At 39.4% G+C, this 23,903-nt stretch overlaps 1 protein-coding gene across 1 annotated transcript in view; it reads left to right on the forward strand.

Moving 5' to 3' along the window:
• CA5A (carbonic anhydrase 5A) overlaps positions 1–23,903 on the forward strand; it is a 59,210-nt gene that overhangs the window by 23,279 nt on the left and 12,028 nt on the right. Inside the window, exon 3 of the mRNA XM_044663190.1 lies at positions 23,754–23,872. Within this exon, the coding sequence (XP_044519125.1) occupies positions 23,754–23,872 (119 nt within the window). The remainder of the gene's footprint in view (positions 1–23,753; positions 23,873–23,903) is intronic.

The raw sequence follows: 23,903 nt of genomic DNA on the forward strand, positions 1-23,903 counted from the left end.
CATATACCATCTTGCTGAGGTCATTTACCCCAGGTCTATTCCACGGATCCTCCCTTCTGTCTCTTAGCCAGTACCATATTATTTTTTCTTAAACCCTTAACTTCTGTGTATTGGCTCCTAGGTGGAAGAGTGGTAAGGGTGGGCAATGGGGGTCAAGTGACTTGCCCAGGGTCACACAACTGGGAAGTGTCTGAGGCTGGATTTGAACCTAGGACCTCCTGTCTCTAGGCCTGACTCTGAATCCACTGAGCTACCCAGCTACCCCCAGTACCATATTATTTTGATGACTGTGAAAGGAAATTCTTGGTTCTCTTTGTCTATTCTGTTTACACTTGTGAAAAGGGAATCCTTTATTCTCTTTGCCTAGTTGAAGTTAGCACTTTGGTTAACAATAATTTAAGTACCTTTACTTAGTACCTCACCAGATTGTAAAGACCGGATTAATTCTCCTTTGTCTACTTTTGAATTGAATCAATAAAAGCTTGAATACCCCACTTAGCACTAGGTGGAGAAATTTTCTACCCTTTCAACTCAATCAGACAGAAAATGAGAATTCACCCCAATCAGCAAGGAAATTATGGACCCTTTTGATGAGTATTCCCCTCTCCAGAAGATGAGAAGTGATTCCCACAACACTGCCCTTTGGGCAGTGCTGGGCAATTTGGAAGCTGTGACTGGGCCTTGTGAAGAGGGAAAGGGACAAGAAGCCACTATAAAAGGCTCTGAATTTCTGGGACTAGGGAAGTCAATTTCAAGAAAGAAGGCAGCTTCAAGAAGGAATTGGACTTCAAGAAGGAAATCAGCTTCAAGAAGAAGGTTGACTCAAGGAAGAAAGTTGGCCTCAGGAGTCACCTTCAGCTAGAGTCATCATCTTGACCTGCCTCTTGAAGGGAATTTGGGTGAGTGGATAGCTGGCTTTCCCTTCCTGTTTTCTGGAGAGAGCTTAATTCCTGTTGAAGATCAACAAGTCCTGGCTGATTCCAGCACTGGAGCAATATTTAGTCAGATAGGCTAATGTCTTCTCTATCCTTTTGTATTGCTCTGCTTTCATTCTTTCTATCTCTTTTGTAAATAAAAGTAATTAAATGTCACTTTGATTTTGAGCAATAATACTTTGAATAGATGACCACCATTATTATTTATAATCTTCATATATTTTAGTCAAACCATTAAAATTTAATTCTTACATGACCACTGTTTTATAGTACAGTTTAAGATCTGGTATTGCTAGACCCCCATTCTTCACATTTTTTTTCCATTATTTCCCTTGATATTCTTGATCTTTTGTTCTCCCAGATGAATTTTGTTATAATTTTTTCTAATTCAGTAAAAAAGTTTCTTGGTAGTTTGATAGGTATGGCACTAAATAAGTAAATTAATTTGCATAGGATTGTCATTTTTATTATGTTAGCTCATCCTACCCATGAGCAATTAATGTTTTTCCAAATGTTTAGATTTAGTCTTAATTGTGTGGAAAATATTTTGTAGTTGTGTTCATATAATTCCTGTGTTTGTCTTGGCAAATAGATTCCTAATCATTTTATACTGTCTAGGGTGAATTTGAATGGAATTTTCTTTCTAACTCTTGCAGCTTTGATGTGTTGGAAATATATAGAAATGCTAAGGGTAATTTTTGAGAATTATAGGTATCTTTTTTTTCCATGTAGACATATAAACATTTTGACCTTAATGTGCCCCTTAAATTTTCTCTTTCTTATTTATCTTTTGGGTCTTCTCTTGTGTCTCATGTTTCAACTTTGAATTTTTTGTTTAGATCTGGCTTATTCCTCAGGAATGCTTTGAAATCTTCTGATTTATGAATGTCCATTTTTTCCCTGAAAGAATATACCCAGCTTCGCTGGATAGGTGACTGTGGGTTGTAAACCCAAATCTTTTGCCTTCCTGAATATCATATTCCATGCCTTTTGATTCTTAAATGTATATGCTGCTAGGTCCTGTGTGATCCTGATTGTAGCTCCATGGTATTTGAATGTGTTTGGAGGTTCTTGGTGGTTCTCAAGTTTAACTATTACAATTTCTGGAAGTTGTCATTTGAGAATTTTTTTCTGGAGGTGATCTTTGAATTCTTTCACTTTCAGTTTTATTTTCTTGTTTGAGTATCTCTGGGCAGTTTTCTTTGATAATTTCCTATAGTGTGATGTCCAAGGTTTTTTCTTGATCTTGGCTTTGAGGTAGTCCAATAATTCTCAAATTGTCTCTCTTAGATCTATTTTCAAAGTCATTTGTTTTTTCAGTAAGGTATTTCATGTTTTCCTCTGTTTTTTCATTCCTTTTATCCTGCTTTCTTGTTTCTTGGTTTCTCAAGAAATCATTCATTTCTAGATGGTCAATTCTGATTTTTGAGGCCTGATTTTTCTCTGTCAGTTTTTGGTTCTCTTTTTTCAATTGGCCCATTTCTTCTTGCATCACTTTCATTTCTCTTTCCCACTTTTCCTCTGCCTCTCTTAATTGGTTTTTGAAGTCTTTTTTGAGTTCTTCCAGAATCTGTCCAATTCATATTTTTCTTTTGGATTGTCTGTGTATTTCCTTTGCTTTCACTGTCCCCTTCCGCATCTATACCTTGCTCTTTGTCTCCATAAAAAATTCTTTAGAGTTAGTTGCTTTTTTGTTGTTTGCTCATTTTTCCTATCTAATTATAGGTAAGCTTGTGAGGATAATGTGATGGTCTGAGGGCTGAAATCTCTGAGAGCCCCCTCCTCCAGTTGATTCAATTGACCCTTGAGATGTTGATAGCTTAAAGACTTGCCTCAGTCTTAGGTGTAAGCTTTGATCTTACTATGATCTTGATCAGATCAGGGGCTGATCAAATTCTAGCCCCAGGCTTAGGCTCAAGTTTTTGGTCTCACTGTGTACTTGATCAAGTCAAGCACACCTTTGATTGTCCTGTCTTGGAGCTCTACCCTAAGCTTTTGGCAAAAAAGATCAGTTCTTAGTACTTAGTACTATCATCCATCCCAAAGTTTGAACTAAGTTCTTATCTCAAGACCAGATTAGAATTCCCCAGACTGAGGATCAGGACTTCTCCACAGGTTTGAAATTTCAAGGGGTATGGATTAGCTAGTACCACTCTTTGTCCAGGCAGGATCTCAGGGTCTGGATTTTGGCTTGGGATTAGGTTCCAAACCAGGGACAGCAGATGTGGGATGGGGGTAGGGCTGTGGCCTTCTCTTGACTTTCTTTTCTTTCCTTGCTACATCTTCTCACTGACTCTGCTTTCCTCTCAACCCAGTGCCCTAGATGTTTTTTGTCTACTTTTTAGGTTTTGTTTTTTTTTTTCTCTTGGAAGTTGTTTCACTCTATCTCCTTGTTGGTTCTTTCACTCCTATATTCATTTTGTGATAACATTTTAATCTTGGTCAGAGAGGATTATCATGGTGGCACAGAGCTGCTTAGGATTACTTTGTCCCTAGACTAATCTTGGTTCCACCCCCAGAAGTCCTCAGCTATATAAATTCTAATTATTAGTGACATCTCTTCCTGGTTGCCTGAGCCAAAATAGCCATGAAGAGCTTCTGGCCCCCTCTGATGCTTTACTGGTAGAAAATAATGGGCAATTCAGACAAGGGAGCTTCCTCCAGCTAAATTAGCTCGAAGGTGTCCTTAATGCTAATCCTTGTCAAATATCCTTCTAAAACTAAGTCTAAGTAAATATTATTTTCTTAACTATTTAATGACCTACAATGATCTCATTTAGTACAAAAATCAAGCACAACCACCAAAGGGCTGGCCTGAATCAATCCCAGTCCAGAACAACAACCTTTATTCCAGTTCATTTTCTGGGAAGTTCCTATTTGTTATATTTTAAACCTGTTTAGAGATACCATGTACCTTTCTGTTTTTCTCTGGGTAAGACAACTTTTTAATCCTTTGGAGAAATTAGGGGTTTTTTTTATTCACTGAATAAAACAAGTGTCAGTAGAATGCTTGTATTTGAGAGATGATTCTTTAATGCTGAAACAACTTTCACGTCACTAAAGAAGTTCTATAATTTTTCTGAAGGCAACCCAGACATCTCTCACTCTTTTGGACTTCATTTGTTTATTTGCTGTCTGTCTAATGTATCTACTAATTGATGAGCTCTATAGATTGTCCATCTAATTGTATTTCATAACAAATATTCTTCATCCACATGGTGTACCCTGTGTGCATGATTAAGCCAAACTCTTTTAAGACATAAATCTATTCTAAGAGATTATTCAGCTTTCAAGGGCTCAATGTACCCAAAACAATATCACATACAGACAAAGGAGCTCACCAACCATAGAAAAGTCCCATTTCAGCAATGTCATTTCCAGGCTATTAAAATCATAGCTAGAATCAATACATAAACATGAAGTTCATGTGTAGTCTTCATGTCTTTGGCTTCACTCATTACTCATTTCTGATACATATTTTCCACTATGTTCCTTTGATTCTTACTTATTCCCATTTTTGGATTGAAGTCACTGAGTTTCAAAGTATATTTCAGACAACAGCAAGCACTTAATATATGCCAGGCATTGTGATAAACTCTGGGAACATAAAAAAAGGCAAAAACAGGGGCAGCTGGGTAGCTCAGTGGAGTGAGAGTCAGGCCTAGAGACAGGAGGTCCTAGGTTCAAACCCGGCCTCAGCCACTTCCCAGCTGTGTGACCCTGGGCAAGTCACTTGACCCCCATTGCCCACCCTTACCACTCTTCCACCTATGAGACAATACACCGAAGTACAAGGGTTTAAAAAAAAAAGGCAAAAACAATCCAAAAAAGACTCCAACCCAGTTCCCACCTTTTAGGAGCTTTCATTCTAATAGAGAGGATAGTGTACAAACTATATCTATACCAGATATAGACATAACGAATGTTGACTTAATTAGAAAAGACCTAATAAATTCCTCTTGAGATCTCTCTGTCCCTTTATTCTTTGAAATGGATGTTGATGCATAAATTGCAATCATAATTATTTTCATGGTTGCCTTTTTTCTAAATACTTATGAGTACTGCAATATGAGATGACCAAAGGTCCCATGAAATTAATTTTTTGTTGCCTTTGGGCATGCAATAAATACAATTCCACGAACTCCTTTATTTGATTCTCCCAGGAGATCCTATGAACCATTTTTTTCACTCCACTGTGATGCCCTTTTTTCCTTCTGGTTTCATTTATAGTGAGAGTGTCAACATTGATATAACTCCATGCTTCTGCCAGTATGTCCATTTACTGGCTATTGGACAAGAATCTCAAATTAAATTTATACACTAACTGCTACATTGACATTTGTAGACAGTCTAAAAATGATGTGAATCTTAATCCTCTCTGCTCCCTTTCCTAACTCTTGGCCTTTGTTACTGTGGAAAGAAGCTACATAAGACTGAGAACTTTTTTTTTTTTTTTTAGTATTTTTATTTGTTTCACATGTTATTATGGACAAAAGATTCACCACCAAGTAAGAAGGGGACTTCTTGCCCAGGGGAGTATATGAGGGCAAATTTGAACCTAGGACCTCCCTTGTCTAGGCCTGACTCTCAATCCATTGAGCCACCCAGTTGCCCCTAACTAGGTCCATATTTTTTTTTAAATTTTTTTAAAACCCTTAACTTCTGTTTATTGATTTATAGGTGGAAGAGTGGTAAGGGTGGGCAATGGGGGTCAAGTGACTTGCCCAGGATCACACAGCTGGGAAGTGTCTGAGGCCGGATTTGAACCTAGGACCTCCCTTCTCTAGGCCTGGCTCTCAATCCACTAAGCTACCCAGCTGCCCCACTAGGTCCATATTTGAAACCATTCCATCATGGAAAACCCTGTCAGAGTTTGTAATCAAATGACAGAGAACCCAGAGTCATCTCCATACCACAATTAGTACTGAACTAAGATTTTGGGTAGGCTTATTATTGTTATTATTATTATCATCTTAAAATAATAATAATAATAATATCTAAAGGTAATACATTCTTCAAACTCATTTTTGTCAAACCTTTTTATTCAGGTGCCCCCCAAAAACCCTACTTAGTTATCTCAAGCATTCTTCTTATTCTTCTTTCTTTAACCCTTACTTTCCATCTCAGTAAAAACTTTAAAACGGAGGGAAGCTGGCTGGCTCAGTGGATTGAGAGCCAGGCCTAGAGATAGGAAGTCCTGGGTTCAAATCTGACCTCAGACACTTCCTAACTATGTGACCCTGGGCAAGTCACTTGACCCCCATTGCCTAGCCCTTATCACTCTTCCACCTTGGAACCAATATACAGTATTGATTCTAAGGTGGAAAGTAAATGTTTAAAATAACAACTCTAAAACAGAAGGACAAGGGCTAGGCAAAGGTGGTTAAGTGCTAAGGGTCACACAGCTAGGAATTATCTGAGAGCAGATTTGAACACAGGTCTTTCCGACTCCAGGCCTGGCACTTTATCTGCTGTGTCACTTAGCTATCCCTCAAATATTCATCTCACTAATGAATATCCTTCCTTCCCAGGGGGGCAGCAAAGTTAGTAGAAAAAGGAATGTATTTAGAACCTAGAAGACCTGGTCTTGACTTCCACTGTGTGACCATGGGAAAGGCAACTTCCTTTTTTTTTTTTTTTTTTAACCCTTAACTTCTGTGTATTGGCTCCTAGGTGGAAGAGTGGTAAGGGTGGGCAATGAGGGGGTCAAGTGATTTGCCCAGGGTCACACAGTTGGGAAGTGTCTGAGGCCGGATTTGAACCTAGGACCTCCCGTGTCTAGGCCTAACTCTCAATCCACTGAGCTACCCAGCTGCCCCGAAAGGCAACTTCTCTGAAACTTGGTTACCTAATCTGTAAAATGGGGACAGTAATGTCTCCCTGCTACACAAGGATTCTGTAAGAAATATATGAGATGGAGTATATAGAGTATTTTTGAAATCTCCAAGTCAGCACACTATTATTGTTATTATTCATACTCATTTCTATTTCCTTGGAGAAAGGCTGATGACCAGAAACATATAGGCAATGGTATAGAGAAGAGACATGGGGCCTGTTAGTCCACAAACTGATGAATTGGCCAGTTGTCCTCCTACATTCCTGGTCAAATTTTATAGACAGTTCACAAGTAAAAGGGTTCTAGATTTGGGGAATGATGGGGTTCAATTCTATTTCTTCCACTTGTTACTTGTGTGATCTTGGACAAGTTATCACCCCTTTCTTAACCCCTTTTTTGTTCTGTGTCCAATAGAGGAGTAAGCTGTAGAAGAACTCTTAAGGTACATTTTAGCTTTGAATTCTATGATCTTATGGTTCACATTCTTTTATCTTTTTTACCTATCTAGTTTTCTTTGTTTCTTTTTTTTTTCTTATCTATTTCCCTGGTCTAGTGTGGCCCTTCCTTCCTCTGCTAGGTACTTCCTTGAGTCTCCCTCCCATCTGAGATGCCCTCCCACCTACACTGTAGATATCTTCTATGTACATAGTTATTTATGTGCTATCTCTCCCATTTCATTGTGAGCTTCTTGAAGACAGAGATCATGTTTTTTAATGTTTCTGTTTTTCCCATAGTGCCTGGAACATAACATTCAATAAGCATTTGTTGTCATTAACATCAGTTTCTTTTCCAGTTCTTTCCTCTTACCTTCTTCTGTGTTCCTTTTCTTGCTTTCTTCAGTCATAGTAGAACTCAAGAGATTTCCATTATGCACAGAGAGCCTGGGATAGCATCTTTTCACATGGAGAAATTGGGAGGCCTGATTCCAGGAGAATCATGATGACGTGTAAGGGAAAGCTCCAAGGAGAGTGCGTAGACATTCTGGTTGGCTAACTATGTGTTGAAGAGGAAGTTCTTTGATGAGCTGTCAAGGCATTGAAAAAGATCTTTCAGCTTCAACTGTTATTGTATACATGAGCACTTAGCACAGCAGTATAAGATACATGATCGATGCTTAATAAATATTTGTTTCTTCATTCTTTTTTTGCTTTATTTGGTGACTTGTTGGTTCATGGCCATACGAACCTTGAGAGTATCCAATGATAGACCATAAGAACCTTGAGAGTATCCAAAGTCAGGGGAACAAGCCATGGCCCAGGCTGGGTTTTGCATATATAGCAATATAAATGCCCCAAGGAATAGGGAGAAACCTTTGGGAATGACTTCTAGAATCCCATCCCAGTGGAGACTCTGGATCCAGAAGTTGTGCTGCATTTGGACATGAATTTGTTGAGAGTAATGCTACATCAGAACTGAACTAAGTTCAACCCTACATCTCCAGGTGGTATATGGGAAGTATTGGGAGAGGGGAAATAAAGAATATTTGTTCTTGCTATATCTTTGAAGTAAAGATCCCCTTGAAAAAGCTATCAACCAATGTTGAGTAGTTAAATGGAATTGAGGCGCTACCATTTAGCCCCTAATTGTGGAGAAAAACATGGTCAATGGGGGCTTGACCCAATCGCAGCAGAGGAACAAAGGATCTCCAAACCCCTCAGGTTTGTAGAGGCCAGAGAGCATGCTAGAAATGAAAAGAAGAAAACTAAAATGTAACACCTGGAAATGTCTCTTAAATGTCACCTAAAATTTTTTTTAGGGGCAGCTGGGTAGCTCAGTGGATGGAGAGTCAGGCCTAGAGACAGGAGTTCCTAGGTTCAAATCTGAACTCAGACACTTCCTAGCTGTGTGACCCTGGGCAAGTCACTTAACCCCATTGCCTACCCTTACCACACTTCTGCCTTGGAGCCAATACACAGTATTGACTCTAAGACGAAGGTAAGGGTTTAAACAAAAACATTTTTTTAAAAAGGAAATTAGTGAAAAAACAAAAACAAAAACAAGCAAGTATACAAAGAAACAGGAACTCTTTGTGACTATGGAATGAAGGGGGAAAGATTTGGAATTCAAAAGACATGCAGTATAAGAGGTAATATATGTAAACCTGCAGCCATTTAGGTGTTGGTGCATTACCAGCTGGGTGAGAGCTGGAGCTCTGAGGCCAACCATTACTAAATATCCATGCAGATTTTCCTTTAGCTCCTGGGAGTCCAAGAAAGTTAAATGAAGGCAAAGATTCCGCACCCAAAGCCTGGCTAGCAACAGGCTCAGAGAACTGTGAATTCAGTCTCTGGAATGCTAGCAGCACTGGAAGCCAAGGTGAACAAAAGGAGGGAAAAGATTTTTATAGGAATGAGGGAAGCCAGAGGAAAGACTGAGGTAATACAGAATTAAACTCCTGCCCAGATAGAAGCTCACTGTCAAATTCCATAAGTCAACTACCTGAATTCATGCAAACCTTTTAGTTATCATCCTATGACAAGTGATCCTTTTTGGAGAGCAAAAAAAAAAAATTCCTTTCAATGCTTTGTACCACCATTTCTGAGAAAAAGGCATAGTGTGAAATCAATATTCATGGATTTAAATAAAATATAACCTGCTTCCTCATAAAATGAGCTTTTTTTTTTAACCCTGCCTGCCTTTTCCATAAATTGGCACATGAAAGAATGAAATTTTAGTTTGGCTTCTTCATCTCAGCTTAAGATAGGATCCTATGGGGAATCTAACCTGTTGAGCTATGGAAATGACTCCTGAAATTTTCCATATCCTTCAGAGGTAAGATTACCAATTTTTTTTACATTTCATACCATGACCCAGTAATTTTTAAAAATGGAGGCAGCTAGTGGTGGATAGAGTATTGGAACTGGAGTCAGGAAGATCTGAGTTCAAACCCAGCTTTAGATACTTACTAGCTGTGTGACCATGCATAAGTCACCCTGCATAAGTCACTTAACCCTGTTTACCTCAGTTTCATTATCTGTAAAATGAGTTGGAGAAGGAAATGACAAACTACTCCAGTATCTATGTTGAGAAAATCCCAAATGGGATCACAAAGTGATCCCATCAAATTGAATGAATCACAACAATAAGAAAAGATAAGGTTCTGGGTTAAAGCACAGCCCACGCCTATCAAAACTGACTATCACCAAAGCATAGTCTTAAAGCTAAAAAGATCATAGTCAAGCCAGCTCATTTTACAGATGAGGCAAATGGTGGCCCAGAGGATATAAGTATTTGTTTGAGGTCACACGGGTAGCAAGGAAGAGAGCTGGGATTTGTACTCAGGTCGTCTGACTCCAAACCAAAACCTTTTCCTGATGTCCCACTGAGAATTCCAAATAATGGGCATAAGTCACAGAAGGACAAAGTTTATTCCAAGTAAAGAAAATTTCCAAATAGAATAAACCACCCAAAGTGGAATAAACCACCTTGAAATGTAGGTTCTCCCTCCTTCGAGGCCTTAAAGCAGAAACTAGATAATCATTTGCCCAGGATGCTGTAAGGGGGATACCTGCTCAGGGATGTACTAGTCTAGAGGTTTTCTGAGATGCCTTTCAAGGGGAGAGAATTAGGATTCCAGGTTTCTGTGACTTGGGGATTGATCTTGTTGCTATTTGCTCTTTAGTCCACTAGATGGCAGGAAAGAGAAACAAGAGAAGCAACTCTGGTAAAACAAACAAATGGAAACTTTATGCTTGGCTGAGGAATGAATGAATGGATACTTAGAAGCCATTGGTTTTGTTTTATGTTTTTTTTTTTACTCTTATTTATTTCCTTTTCTTTTCTCCAACTCACACTGATACTCTTTATCCATCTATTATCACAATAGTCCTGTGAAGTAAATGTCATTATTATCATCACTATTTTACAACTGAAGAAAATTTAGCTAACAGAGGCTAAATGTCTTGCCTAAGGACACTAGCCAGGCAGAATATGATTCTAAGGCTCCTGACTCCAAATGCCATGAGCTTCTGCTCACTGTGCCTGGCTTATGGGAGGCTAGGGGGAGTAAGAACACAGACCCTGGAGTCAATTAGACCTAGACCTGAGTTCAAATATGGCCTCAGACATTTACTAATCATGTGACCCTGTTTAAGTCACTTAACCTCTATCTGCCTCAGTTTTCTCATGTGTGAAGCAGGGATAAATAATAGCACTTACCTCTGGGGTTATTGGGAGGATCAAACAAGATAATATTAGAAAAGGGCTCAGTACATAGTAGGAGCTAAATAAGTGTTAGGAAATATTAGAAATTTTATTAAGTTATTTATATAATTATCAAATAATTAAATTACTTATATTAAATAATTATATATATCTATTAACTTATTAAGTACTTAGTGATAGTATTATTATCAGATAATAATCATAATTAGTTAGAGTAAGTATTTAATTAATACTTTTTGACTATCGTACTACCTCTCTAGGAAGTTCTTTGAAATATATATATATATGTGTGCATATATATATATATATTTTTTTTTTTAAATAAAACTCTTACCTTCCATCTTAGAATCAATACTGTAAGGGCTAGTCAGTGGGTGTTAAGTGACTTGCCCAGGTTCACAGCTAGGAAGTGTCTGAAGTCAAATTTGAATCTTGTCTCTAGACCTGGCTCTTGTGAAAGGGAATTCTTTATTCTTTTTGTCAATTTTGAGTTAACACTTGTGAAAGGGAACTCTTTATTCTCTTTGTCTATTTTTGAGTTAGCATTTGGTTAACACTAACTTAAATACCCCTACTTAAGTACCTCACCCATCTGTGAAGTGTGAATCAAACTCTTTTAGTACCCTTACTTAGTACCTTACCAGTCACTAAGAGTGTTTGCAAGTCATTTACTAAAGTGGGTAACAACTCAATAAAACAGTCAGGAAATTGTGAATCCTTTTGATAAGAGTTTACACCTCCAGAGGATGAGAAGTGGATCCTGCAAGACACTACCCCACCCTCCCAGGCCGTGATAGACACTTTGAAAGATTGGCCCCGATGAAGAAGGGAAGGGACAAGAAGTCACTATAAAAGCCCTAAATTCTAGGGCTAGAGGTTGGCTTCAGAAGTCGTCCTCCACAGGTCATCATCTTCAGCTCAAATTGAGGGAACTTGGCTTTCCTTTCTTGACTTCTGGAGAGAGACTAACTTAGGTCGAGGGTTAACAAGTTATGCCAGGCTGAGTAAGGCACAGGAGCAATATTTAGTGTGATAGGCTAAATATCTTCTCTACTTTCTTTTTGTATTTCTCAACTTTCACTCTCTCCACCTATTTTGTAAATAAAAACTATTGAAAGTCATTTTGATTTGAGCTATAATATTTTAAATTGGCAACCACAATATTATTTATAATTTTCATATATTTTAGTCAAACCCTTAATTTTAATTCCTTACACTCTCAATCCACTGAGCCACCCAGCTGCCCCCAGATTTTTTACATATTTTGTATTATTTATGTATGTGTTTATAAGTGCACTCATTTTTATGCTATATATGTTGTCTCTCCTAACAGAATGTAAACCTTTTGAGAGAAGAAATTGTTTCATTTTTGTCTTTTTATTTCTAGTGTCTAATGTAGTGTCACTTTCATATTAGAAGCTTAATACATGCTTATTGGTTGATTGACTGAAAACCATAGTATTGACAGCAAGGTGGCATAGTGGATTGTGCTGGGACCAGAATCAGGAAAACATCTTCCTGAGTTTGATTCTGACCTCAGATACTTTCTAAATTGTATGGCCCTAGACAAGTCACTTAACCACAGGTGCTTCAGTTTGCTCATCTATCAAATGCACCGGAAAAGGAAATGACAAATCACTCCAGTATCTTTACCCAAAAAACCTCAAATAGGGTCATGAAGAGTTCTACATGACTGAAACAACTCAACCGAGACAACACAGTCATAGTATGGTAACAGGCTCTCTATTGAGACCTGATTAGGGAAAATCCTTTACCTCAAAGCTGATTAAACATTACACAAGATTTAAATCTTCACTCTGTACAAGAAATTGCAATGATGCTTCAGTCTCTCAACTCCATTTCTTTCCCATGCCATCATCCCTGCATTGAGCTACATTCTTTCCATTTCTCATCTTAATGGACTAATTCACCTCTATGCTTCCTTTGCCACTTTGTCTTGATTGTAGAAAATCTTGCCCTTCTAAACCCCAGCTTTGGATCATTCCCACCCTCCACTGTTGCCTTCATTCCTACTGGTATACTGTCTATTGATGGTAGAGAAAATGACAAACTGTACTGATTGAGTCTACTATAAATATGTTACATCATCATAGTTGGACCATTAATGCAGCAAGGTAATTCTTTTATCCATCTCTAACTGATTTATTATCCCACTCATCAAACTGCCTTTTTCCAAGATTTTTTTCATCACTCTTTAAACTTCCCCCACCTTCTCCTCCCCTTCCCCTCTCAGCTAAGCACTTTACCTCATATTTCACACACACAAAAAAATGGCATCCATTCATGGAGAGTTCTCCTCTTCTCTTCTCTCTTCTTCATCTTGAATCATTCAGGTGCCTTCTGCTACTCTCTTTCTTCATTCCTGACACATACTGAGTGACCTTTCTCCTTGCTAAGGCATACTTCTCTAGATATACAAGGGATCCCATTCCATGTTGTCTTCTCCAGCAAATTCCCTCCTCAATCACCCCTATTCTTTTTTTTTGAAACCTTTACCTTCTGTTTTGGAATCAATAGTGTGTATTGGCTCCAAGGCAGAAGAATGGTAAGGGAGGCAAAGGGGGTCAAGTGACTTGCCCAGGGTCACACAGCTGGGAAGTGTCTGAGGCCGAATTTGAACCCAGGACCTCCCATCTCTAGGCCTGGCTCTCAATCCACTGAGATACCCAGCTGCCCCCACCCTACCCCTATTCTTTTACTAATATTCAATCATTCCTTATCTACTGGTTATTCCCATTGCCTTCAAACATGTCCATGTTTCCCTAATTCTCAAAAAACCCTCACTTGATGATCTATCTATCCCCTCTAACTATTGTCCTATATATATTTCTCCTCCCCTTGGTGGTTAAACTTCTTGTGAAGGTATCTGAAATAAATGCTCTCACTTCCTTTCCTCTCACTCTCTTTTTAACTCTTTAAAGTCTAATTTCCGACATGATTATTCAACTGTAACTGCTCTCAAAAATTTCTAAAGACACCTAGCAGATTGGCTAATATAATAGCAAAGGAAAGTAATAAATGTTGGAGAGGATGTGGCAAAATTGGGACATTGATGCACTGCTGGTGGAGTTGTGAATTGATCCAACCACTCTGGAAGGCAATTTGGAACTATGCCCATAAAAGAATGTCTGCCCTTTGATCCAGCCATACCACTGCTGAATTCACACCCCAAAGAGATCATAAGGAAAAAGACTAGTACAAAAATATATGTAGCCACTCTCTTTGTGGTGGCAAAAATTTAGGAAATGAGAGGATGCCTTTTGATTGGGGAATGGCTGAACAAATTGTGGTATCTGTTGGTGATGGAATACTATTGTGCTAAAAGAAATAATGAATTGGAGGAATTTCATGTGAACTGGAACAACCTCCAGGAATTGTTGCAGAGTGAAAAGAGCAGAACCAGAAGAACATTGTACACAGAGACTGATACACTGTGGTAAAACTGAATGTAATGGACTTCTCTACTAGCTGCAATGCAATGATCCAGGACAATTCTGAGAGGTTTATGAGAAAGAAAACTAGCCACATCCAGAGAAAGAATTTTGGGAGTAGAAACACAGAAGAAAAACAACTGCTTGATCACATGGTTCAATGGGGATGTGATTGGGGATGCAGATTCTAAAAGATCACCCTAGTGCAAATATCAATATGGAAATAGGTCTTGATCAATGACACGTGTAAAACCCAGTGTAATTGCTCCTTGGCTATAGTAGAGGGGTGGGAGGAGGGGAAGGAAAGAACATGATTCATGTAACCATGGAAAAAGATTCTAAATTGGTTAATTAAATAAATAAATTCTTAAGACATTTTTCCAAAGATCCCTTAATTGCCAGATCTAATGACCTTTTCTCAATCTTCCTGATTTTGACCTCTCCACAGTTAAGTAACATTTGATTAATATTCTGTTCTCTCTAGGTTTTCATGACAATACTCCCTCCTGGTTCTCCTCCTATTTGTCTGACTACTTCTCTGTGTCCTTCACTGTATCTTCTTTAACATCATGTTTGCTAATAGTGGAGGTCTTCTGAGACTCTTATCTTCTATTTTATTTGATGGTCTCTTTAGGTCCCATGAGTTCAATGATCATCTTCATGAAGATGACTCTCAGATCTACTTATCTGGTCCTGATCTCTTCACCAATTTCTAGTTTTGCATCTCAGACTGCTTATTAGAAATTTTGAATTGTATATTCTGTAGAATTTTTAAGTCAACATACCACAAACTGAACTCACTTTCTTTCCTTCCAAATCTTCCCCTCATCCTAACTTTCTTGTTACCATTGAGGGTACTGCCATACTCCTGGTCACACAGGCTGGCAACCTAGGAGTCAGCCTGGACTCCTCACTCTTTCTCAATCCTCATGTTCAATCTGTGTTCAAGGCCTGTTAATTTTGCCTTTACATCATCCCCCCTCCCTTTTTTTGGACCCCTACCTTCTGTCTTGAAATCAGTACTAAGTATCAGTTCCAAGGCAGAAGAATAGTAAGGGCTAGGCAATGAAAGTTAAGTGACTTGCCTAGGGTCATATAGCTAGGAAGTCTCTGAGGCCAAATAGGACCCAGGACCTCCCCTTGGGTCTCCAGGCCTGGCTCTCTATACACTGAGCCACCTAGATGCTTTCCTTTGTATCATTCTTGCAAAGTCCTCTTTTCCTCTCTGACACTGCCAGCACCCCGTATTATTGCAATGTAGTCCACTTGCAGGTTTCCCTGCAAGTTGCTTCCCTCCAAACCATCCTCTACTCTGATCTTCCTAAAACCCAGGTCTGGACATGCTTTATCCTTTCCCCATATGACCTACAGGATCAAATATGCAAACCCTCATTGTCTTTTAAAGCTCTTCATAACCTGGCTCCTTCCTACCTTCCCAGTTTTCTTAGGCTTTACTCCCCTCATGTACCCAGCAATTCTGCGGCATTGGTATTTGTGCTGTTCTTCCCACATGACACTTCATTTTTTGATTCTGAGTCTCCTTCTTGGGTATCATAACTGTCTTTTTTGCTTGGAATGCTTTTCCTCCTCATGTTCCCTATAATTCTCTGTGTGTGTGTGTATGTGTGTATATGTGTCTGTCTGTCTGTCTGTATGTCTCTGTCTCTGTCTCTCTTGCCTATCTCTATCTGTATCTCTTCTTATTCATTCTTTGTCTTTCTTATCCCTCTCTTTGTCTCTCCCTTTTCTCATTGGCTCTTTCTCTTTTCTCTCTCTGCCTCTGTCTCTGTCTGTTTCTCTCTCTCCTTTCTCTCATTGATTCTTTCTCTGTCTCTTTTATCATTCTGTCAGTCTGTCTGTTTGTCTCTTTCTCATTTCCCTTTCCTGGCTTCCCTGGCTTCCTTCTAGTCATAGCAAAAGTCTCATCTTTTGCAAGAAGCCTTTACCAGACCCCTTAATTGTGTGCCTTCCCTCAGAGATTGCTCCCAGCTCACCATGGGTTATTGATTTATCATGTTGTCTCTCCCACAAGACTGTGACATCCTTAGAGTAGGAACTGTTTTTTACCTTACTTTGTATCCTTATCCCTTGGCAAGGTGCCTGGTATATGGCAGGTGCTAAGTCAATGTTAGCTGCCTATTGATCCAGACAATTAAGAGTTACATAGGAGAGTTACAACAATGGCCTGGGAGAAGCCGGAAAAGGCCTTCACCTAATCAGATAAAAGAGACTACATTGTTAAGTTTTCAGTCCTCTCTGAGCATTTTTGGTCTATTTTATCAAAGAAATGAAGGGGAGCTTAGAACATAGTTACTCTGAAGAATCATTTGGGCAAGATTCAGATATACATTCAGATCCTCTTTGGTTACTCTCAGACTTCACAGAATACAAAAGAATCAAAAAATGTCAGGAACACAGTTATCGTTTGAATTATAGAAGGTCAGAGTGGAAGGGTGTAGAGGCCAAGGGCTTCATCCCTTCTAAGGATGACAATAATGAAGACCCAAAGAGGAGGGGCTTGCTTATGTAGAACCATAAGCAGATCTCAGGTCTCAAGACTTGGGGTCCAGGGTTCTGTACCCATACATTCTGTATATAGTAGAAAGAAGACTGGAATTAGAGTCAAAAAACCTAGGTTTAACTCAGTTCCCATTGTTGCTCCAATAGAGGCAGCCATGTGGTTGCTAAATGGCAGATAGTCAATAATGGGCCTGGAGGCAAGAAGACCTGAATTCAAATGAGACCTCAGACACTTGCTAGCTGTGTGACCCTCAACAAGTCACTTAACCTCTGCCTGACTCAGTTTCCTCAACTGTGAAATGGGAATAATAATAGCAACCTATGTTCCCTGTTAAGACTGAATGAGCTGAAGTGCTTAGTACAGGGCCTGACACATAATAGGTGCTTAATAAATACTTGTTTCCTTCCTTCTGTTACAAAAGCTTTGAACAATTCATTCTTTTCATTTGTAATATAATGGAATTTAATTCTGATTGGGGTGAAGGTTAACCTGGGCTCCACAGATGCAGATTCTTGTGGATAGATTTCAAGGAATCTGTGATCTTGAATGGGAAAAATTTGCTTTTATTTTTATATAATTGGTTTCTTCGTAACCTTATATATTTAATTTTATTATTATAAAACATTAGTCTGGAGGCACCTAGGTGACTCAGTGGATAGAGGACCAGACTTAGAGAGAGGAGGACCTGGGTTCAAATCTGAATTCAGACACTTTCTAGTTGTGTAACCTTGGGCAAATCACTTAACCCCCATTGCCCAATTTATAGCTCTTCTGCCTTGGAACCAGTACTCTAAGCCAGAAAGTAAAGGTTTCAAAACAACAATAAAACTTTACTCTGAGAAGGGGTGCATAGGCTTTCTCAGTTTGCCAAAGATGTACAGGACACAATAACAGATTCCATGAAACAGGCGATCTTGAAGGTTGTTTCCAACTACAGATCCTATTAAGAACCCTATTTGGTCTATACCCTTGTCCTCATCAACAGATCTCTGCAGTGCCCCTCAAGTATTCCAAATTTGCAGATGGTTTGATTTAACAAAACAAAACAAGCTTCTCCCAAGTCTGGGTTTTTGCCACTTTCCCTGGAGTGGATGGTGAGACAGATGTTGAGGTTAATAAACATTTGGAGGCCCATGAACCTTGTAATCTCCTTAAGATCAGAAGCTGCCCTTTAGATTCTGATCTAAGTGTTGCTGGTTGTCTAACACTTAACTATGACAACATATGCTTTATGCAGCATTTTATTTTATTTTATTTTTAATTTTTATTTTGACAATTTCCCCCTAGTTACATATTTCATGTTCTTTCCCTCTCCCCAAACCGCCCTAACCCCCCTTAGCCAAAGCACAATTCCACTGGGCTTTACATGTATCATTGATCAAGACCTAATTCCATATTATTGATAGTTGAAATAGAGTTATCGTTTAGTGTCTTCAACCCCAATAATATCCCCATCAGCCCATGTGATCAAGCAGTTGTTTTTCTTCTGTGTTTCTCCTCCCACAGTTCTTCCTCTGAATGTGGCTGGTTTTCTTTGTCATAAGTCCCTCAGCCTTGCTCTTGATTCTTGCATTGCTGCTAGTAGAGAAGTCTGTTATGTTCGATTGTTCCACAGTGTATCAGTCTCTGTGCACAATGTTCTCATGGATCTGCTCCTTTTACTCTTTTATGCAGCATTTTAAGGGAAGAGGTTCTTTCTTCAAAACTATCCTGTGGGGTAGGGAAGGCAGATATTATTATTCCTTTTAACAAATGAGGAGATTGACTCTCAGGCCAAGGTACTAGCTTAAGATCATACAATTATTTTAGTGGCATGGCTAGGAATTCAGTTCAGGATGTCTGACTCCAAATCTGGGGATTCTTCCCACAACAGTTTGTAGACTGAAGAATGAACCCCTGAATTACCTGCTGCCCAAGGCCATCAGCTAAGAAATTTTGTCCCAGGGGACTGTTCAAGTAGCCGATAGTAAAGAATATGAAGAAACCTCATTCATCATATTTGGGATCGCTAAGTTTTTTTTTTCTTTTTAAACCCTTACTTGCATTTCTAGTAACAATTCTAGGACAGAAGGGCAAGGACAAGGCAAACGAGGTTTAGTGGCTTTTCCAGGATCACATAGCTGAGAAGTATCTGAGACTAGATTTCAGCGTAGGTCCTCCCAACTCAAGGCTTGACACTCTATCCATCATGCCACCTAGCTGCCTCTGGTGTCACTAAGTTTTCAAGAGAAGCATACAGGGGGCAGATAGCTTGGCCCAATGGATTTCAAGCCAGGCCTAGAAGTGGGAGGTCCTAAGTTCAAATATGGCCTCAGACATTTCCTAGCTGTGTGACCCTGGACAAGTCACTTAAACCCCCATTGCTTAGCCCTTACCACACTTCTGTCTTGGAACCAATACACAGTATCAATTCTAAGATGGAAGGTAAGGGTTTAAAAAAATAAAATAGAGAAGCATACAGTATAGGCTAGATTTTTCCTTTTGCTGCTTCTTTATAGAATATACAGCTTTGAGGGATGACAACATCTGAAACTGTGACAACCTTTATTTCAAGACTGAGAACAACTTATGTTAGCCAGAAAAATCTTCTTATCTTAATAATTCTAAAAGAATAAGAATGATACCTTATCTTAATAACTTATCTTATATTATCTTATATATGTTGTCTTAAAATTCTAAAAGAATATCTTAATAATGTATCTTATATCTTATATATCTTATATCTTAGTAACTTATCTTAAAAATTTTTAAAGAATAAGAATAGAAATATCTTACTCTTAGTCATAGTTAGAATAAGTAAGAAAAATATGAACTTTCAAATCTGTCCCATTCTAGCTTGGATCTTACCTTGAATATCATGTGTTTTTTCAATATTCATTGAACAAGTCTCAGACGCTTCCTAGATGGGTGACCCTGGACAAGTCATTTAACCATCATTGCCTAGCCCTTACCCCCTTTCTGCCTTAGAACCAATACCTAGTATTAATTCCAATGGAAGGTAAGAGTTTAAAAAAATATTCATTTAACAAACATGACTTGAAGCCAGAACGATGCAGTGGAAAGAGTGCCAGCTTTTGAATTAAAAGGACTTGGGTTCAAATTCTGACTCTCACTGAATCCCTGTGTGTCCATTGGCAAATCATTTTACTTCTTTCCAGTTCTATAACCCTTTGTTCCTATGAACCATGATGAGTTAATATAAAGAGAAGGGACTAGAACCAGGGTAACAAATAAGATAATACTCGTGAAGCATCTAGCGAAGTTTCTGACTCATAGAAGGCACTTAATTCATGTTTATAAGCTTCTCTTTTTCTTTCTTTCTTCCCTTCCTTCTCTCCTTTTCATTCCTCCTTTCTTCCCTCCCTTCTGTCCTCTCTCCCTCCCTCTTTTCCTTCTTCTTTCCCTTCCTTCCTCCCTCACTCCCTCCTTTCTTCTTTCTTTCATCACAATTATAATAATGTAAAAGAAAAGGAAGCCAGACTCTGAGTGACTGCAATTACCAAACTTGTATTCAGAGAACAGATGGCAAAATGCACCTGCCTCCTTTTGGCAGAGGGTATAATCCCTCCAGTAACACGCACTGTTGGTTTTGCTTAGCAGTTTTCTTATGAATAAAGGGATTATGCTTTCATAGAGGATAGAGAGGCAGGAAATAGGGAAACGATTGTGATAGAAAGTCCAAAGGCATTATTTTAACTTCTTTTTAAGAGAAATATCAGCGTCTCTTATTTGTCATTTATCTTTCTTTCTGGAAAAGGAAGGGTCTAGAAGGGTCATGGGTCCTTCAGGGTAAGGGCAAAAGAAAGGGAGGACTGTGTCACCCAGCATCCTCTCTACCTCTCCACCACTGGAGGCTGCTGTTCCCCGGGTCAAGTTTGTAACCATCTGTTCAAGATACTTTGTTCCAGAAAATGCTTGAGGGCAGGGAAGCTTTTTATTTACTTTCTTCCCAGAAAAATAAAAGTTTTGCATAACGCCTAGGACAGTTGTTTGATCACAAAGGTCATGGAAACGCCAAGAAGCTTTTGATGACTTCCTTGCTTCCCAACCTGGGTAAAGCACTCCTCAATTTGGTGTCTGAGGACCTGAGCTACAAGTGATATTCCTTCTCCATTCCCAGTAAAAGAACATCTCTCTTAGAGCAAAGGAGGGACCATGACCTCTGCCAAAGGGAGAGAAATGCATTTATGCTCTGTTCTCCGGGGATGAGACTGGTCTTTACAGTCCCTCAGAATTCAGCTTCCTTTACTTTTACATTATCAGAGTTCTAGAGCTGGGTGATTTTTTTTTTTTTTTTTTTTTTTTGCAAATACTTGGTTCCTTCAAGTAGTTTCTTCATCTTGAAGACTGGCCAATAAGGATGCTTCCATTTTCTTCCCCATGGGGTAGAATTTGTGTGTGTGTGTGTGTGTGTGTGTGTGTGTGTGTGTGTGTGTGTGTGTGTGTGTGTTTTAAACCCTTAGCTTCTGTGTATTGGCTTATAGGCGGAAGAGTGGTAAGGGTGGGCAATGGGGGTCAAGTGACTTGCTCAGGGTCACACAGCTGGGAAGTGTCTGAGGCTGGATTTGAACCTAGGACCTCCCGTCTCTAGGCCCAACTCTCAATCCACTGAGCTACCCAGCTGCCCCCCCGTGTGAAAAGTTTTATAAGCCACAACATAAATGTGAATCATGATTCCATTCCAATAAACATTTATTAAGGGTCTACTATATACACGGGCAGCTAGATGGTACGGTGGCTAGAGTGCTAGGCCTAGTCATGAAGACTTGAATTCAAATCCATTCCCAAACACTTACTAGCTGTGTGACTGGACAAATCACTTCACCCTGTCTGCTCAGTTTCCGCATCTGGTAAATGATCCGGAGAAGGAAATGGCAAGGCAAGAAAACTCCAAGTGGCATCACCAAGAGTCAGGCACAAGGAGCGTGGGGGCAGCTGGGTAGCTCAGTGGAGTGAGAGTCAGGCCTAGAGACAGGAAGTCCTAGGTTCAAACCCGACCTCAGCCACTTCCCAGCTGTGTGACCCTGGGCAAGTCACTTGACCCCCATTGCCCACCCTTACCAATCTTCCACCTATGAGACAATACACCAAAGTACAAGGGTTAAAAATTAAAAAAAAAAAAAAAAAAAAAAAAAAAAAGAGTCAGGCACAGCAATAACTACATACATGGCACTTTTAGGTTCTGGGGGAAACGCAAACACAAACATGGCAAGGTTTAGCATTCTGTCTGGGAGGGTCTGACATGTTTGCCGAGAAATAGAATGTCACCGACAGAGTGATGGGAGCAAAAAGAAGAGAGAACTGGGAAAAGTGCTCTAGGAAAACTTATGATAGAAATGACCTGGAATTGGCATTTACTACTTAGAATAAGTCTACTTTAAGAAAGTTAGAGCCAGAAGGGCCCTTAGAAAGCCGTTGTCATAAGATAATTGACCACCCCTCCCCTCGTTTTGTGGATGGGATAACTGAAAGCCATAGAGAGGCATGCCTTGCCTGACTACCTTGTAGGGAGGGAAGAACAGGGAATGGAATCCAGACCTCCAGGCCAGTGCCAGCTGCACTAATGCTACCTCTCCTGGACGGGGTGTCGAAATAGGATGTTCTTCATTTATCTGTGTGCAAAGACTGGAAGGAACTGGCTTGTGCTTTTATTTTCTTAATCAAATTCATCAGATCATTTTCTTCTACCTAGGCAAGGTTTGTTTGCTTTCCTTGACACATATGCAGAGTGTTCAGAACTGATTTTCCTTAATGATTCTATGAAGATCTCTGTGGACCAGCAGCTCTGGAATGCGACTTTTGCACCAGATTCACACAGGTGGAGGGAGGTCTCAGAAACCCAAAACAGCATTGAAGGACAACAGGATAAGAGGCTTAATAGGCAGGTTTGGATGAGATTATGGAGAACCTCAAAGACCTGACCTAGGAGTTTAGATGGAGAGCTGGAAGGACCTTCTCTAATCATTTAGTCTTTTTTTTTAAATAGATGAAGAAATGAATTAAAGAATTTCAGAGCCACTTTTCAGTACCTCTAATTGTTAGGAAGATTTTCCTGACATCAAGGCTCAATTTACCTTTATAACTCTCACCATCACTCTTTGTTCAGCCCATGGGGGCCAAGAAGGGCAAATCGAATACTCTTTCTTCTACATGACCACATTCGAGTACTTGAGAGTGCCATTGTTTCAATTCCCTCTTCTACCCCTCTGACTTCCACACCCTCAACATCTTCTTTTAGGCTAAAAATCCCTAGTTTCTTCAACCAATCATCACAAGACATGGTCTTGTGACACTTGACTCTTCTGGTTGCCCTCCTCTAGAAGTTAATGTTCTTTCTTAAATGTGGAGCTCAGGCTTGAACCCAAAACTCCATGAGTGCTTTGCTTAAAGTCAAGGACAGTAGAACTATTACTTCTGTGTCCAGAGAAAAAAGAAAGCAACTTGCCTGAGACAATGTAGGTACTAAGTAGCAGGGCAGAATTTGGAATTCCCACTTTCCACTCCTCCAAGTTTTGTTATTGTTAAGTTGTTTCAGTTGTGTCTCACTCTTCATGACCCCATTTGAGGTTTGCTTGGCAAAGATACTGGAGTGGTTTGCCATTTCCTTCTCCAGCTCCTTTTATAAATGAGGAAACTGAAGCAAACAGGGTTAAATGACTTGCTCAGGGTCACACAGCTAGTAAGTGTCTGAGGCTACATTAAAAAGTCATTTCTTTTGAGTGATAAATGATTCTCTGTAAAATGGAAGCTGTACTCCTAACCTGATTAGTCAAACCTAGTATTTGGGAAAATATGACAACAGGGAGGAAGCTTGCTCTAAAAGTATCTCTGTTTTTCTTTTCTAGGAATTAGTGGTGGACCTTTGGGCAATCAGTACAGACTCAAGCAATTCCACTTCCACTGGGGAGAAGTGAATGATTGGGGCTCAGAACACACAGTGGACAATCAAGTTTACCCAGCTGAGGTTTGTACATGGATGGGTTAACCCAACTTGA

This window comes from Gracilinanus agilis, chromosome 2 (assembly GCF_016433145.1).
Source record: "Gracilinanus agilis isolate LMUSP501 chromosome 2, AgileGrace, whole genome shotgun sequence".
Lineage (NCBI taxonomy): Eukaryota > Metazoa > Chordata > Mammalia > Didelphimorphia > Didelphidae > Gracilinanus > Gracilinanus agilis.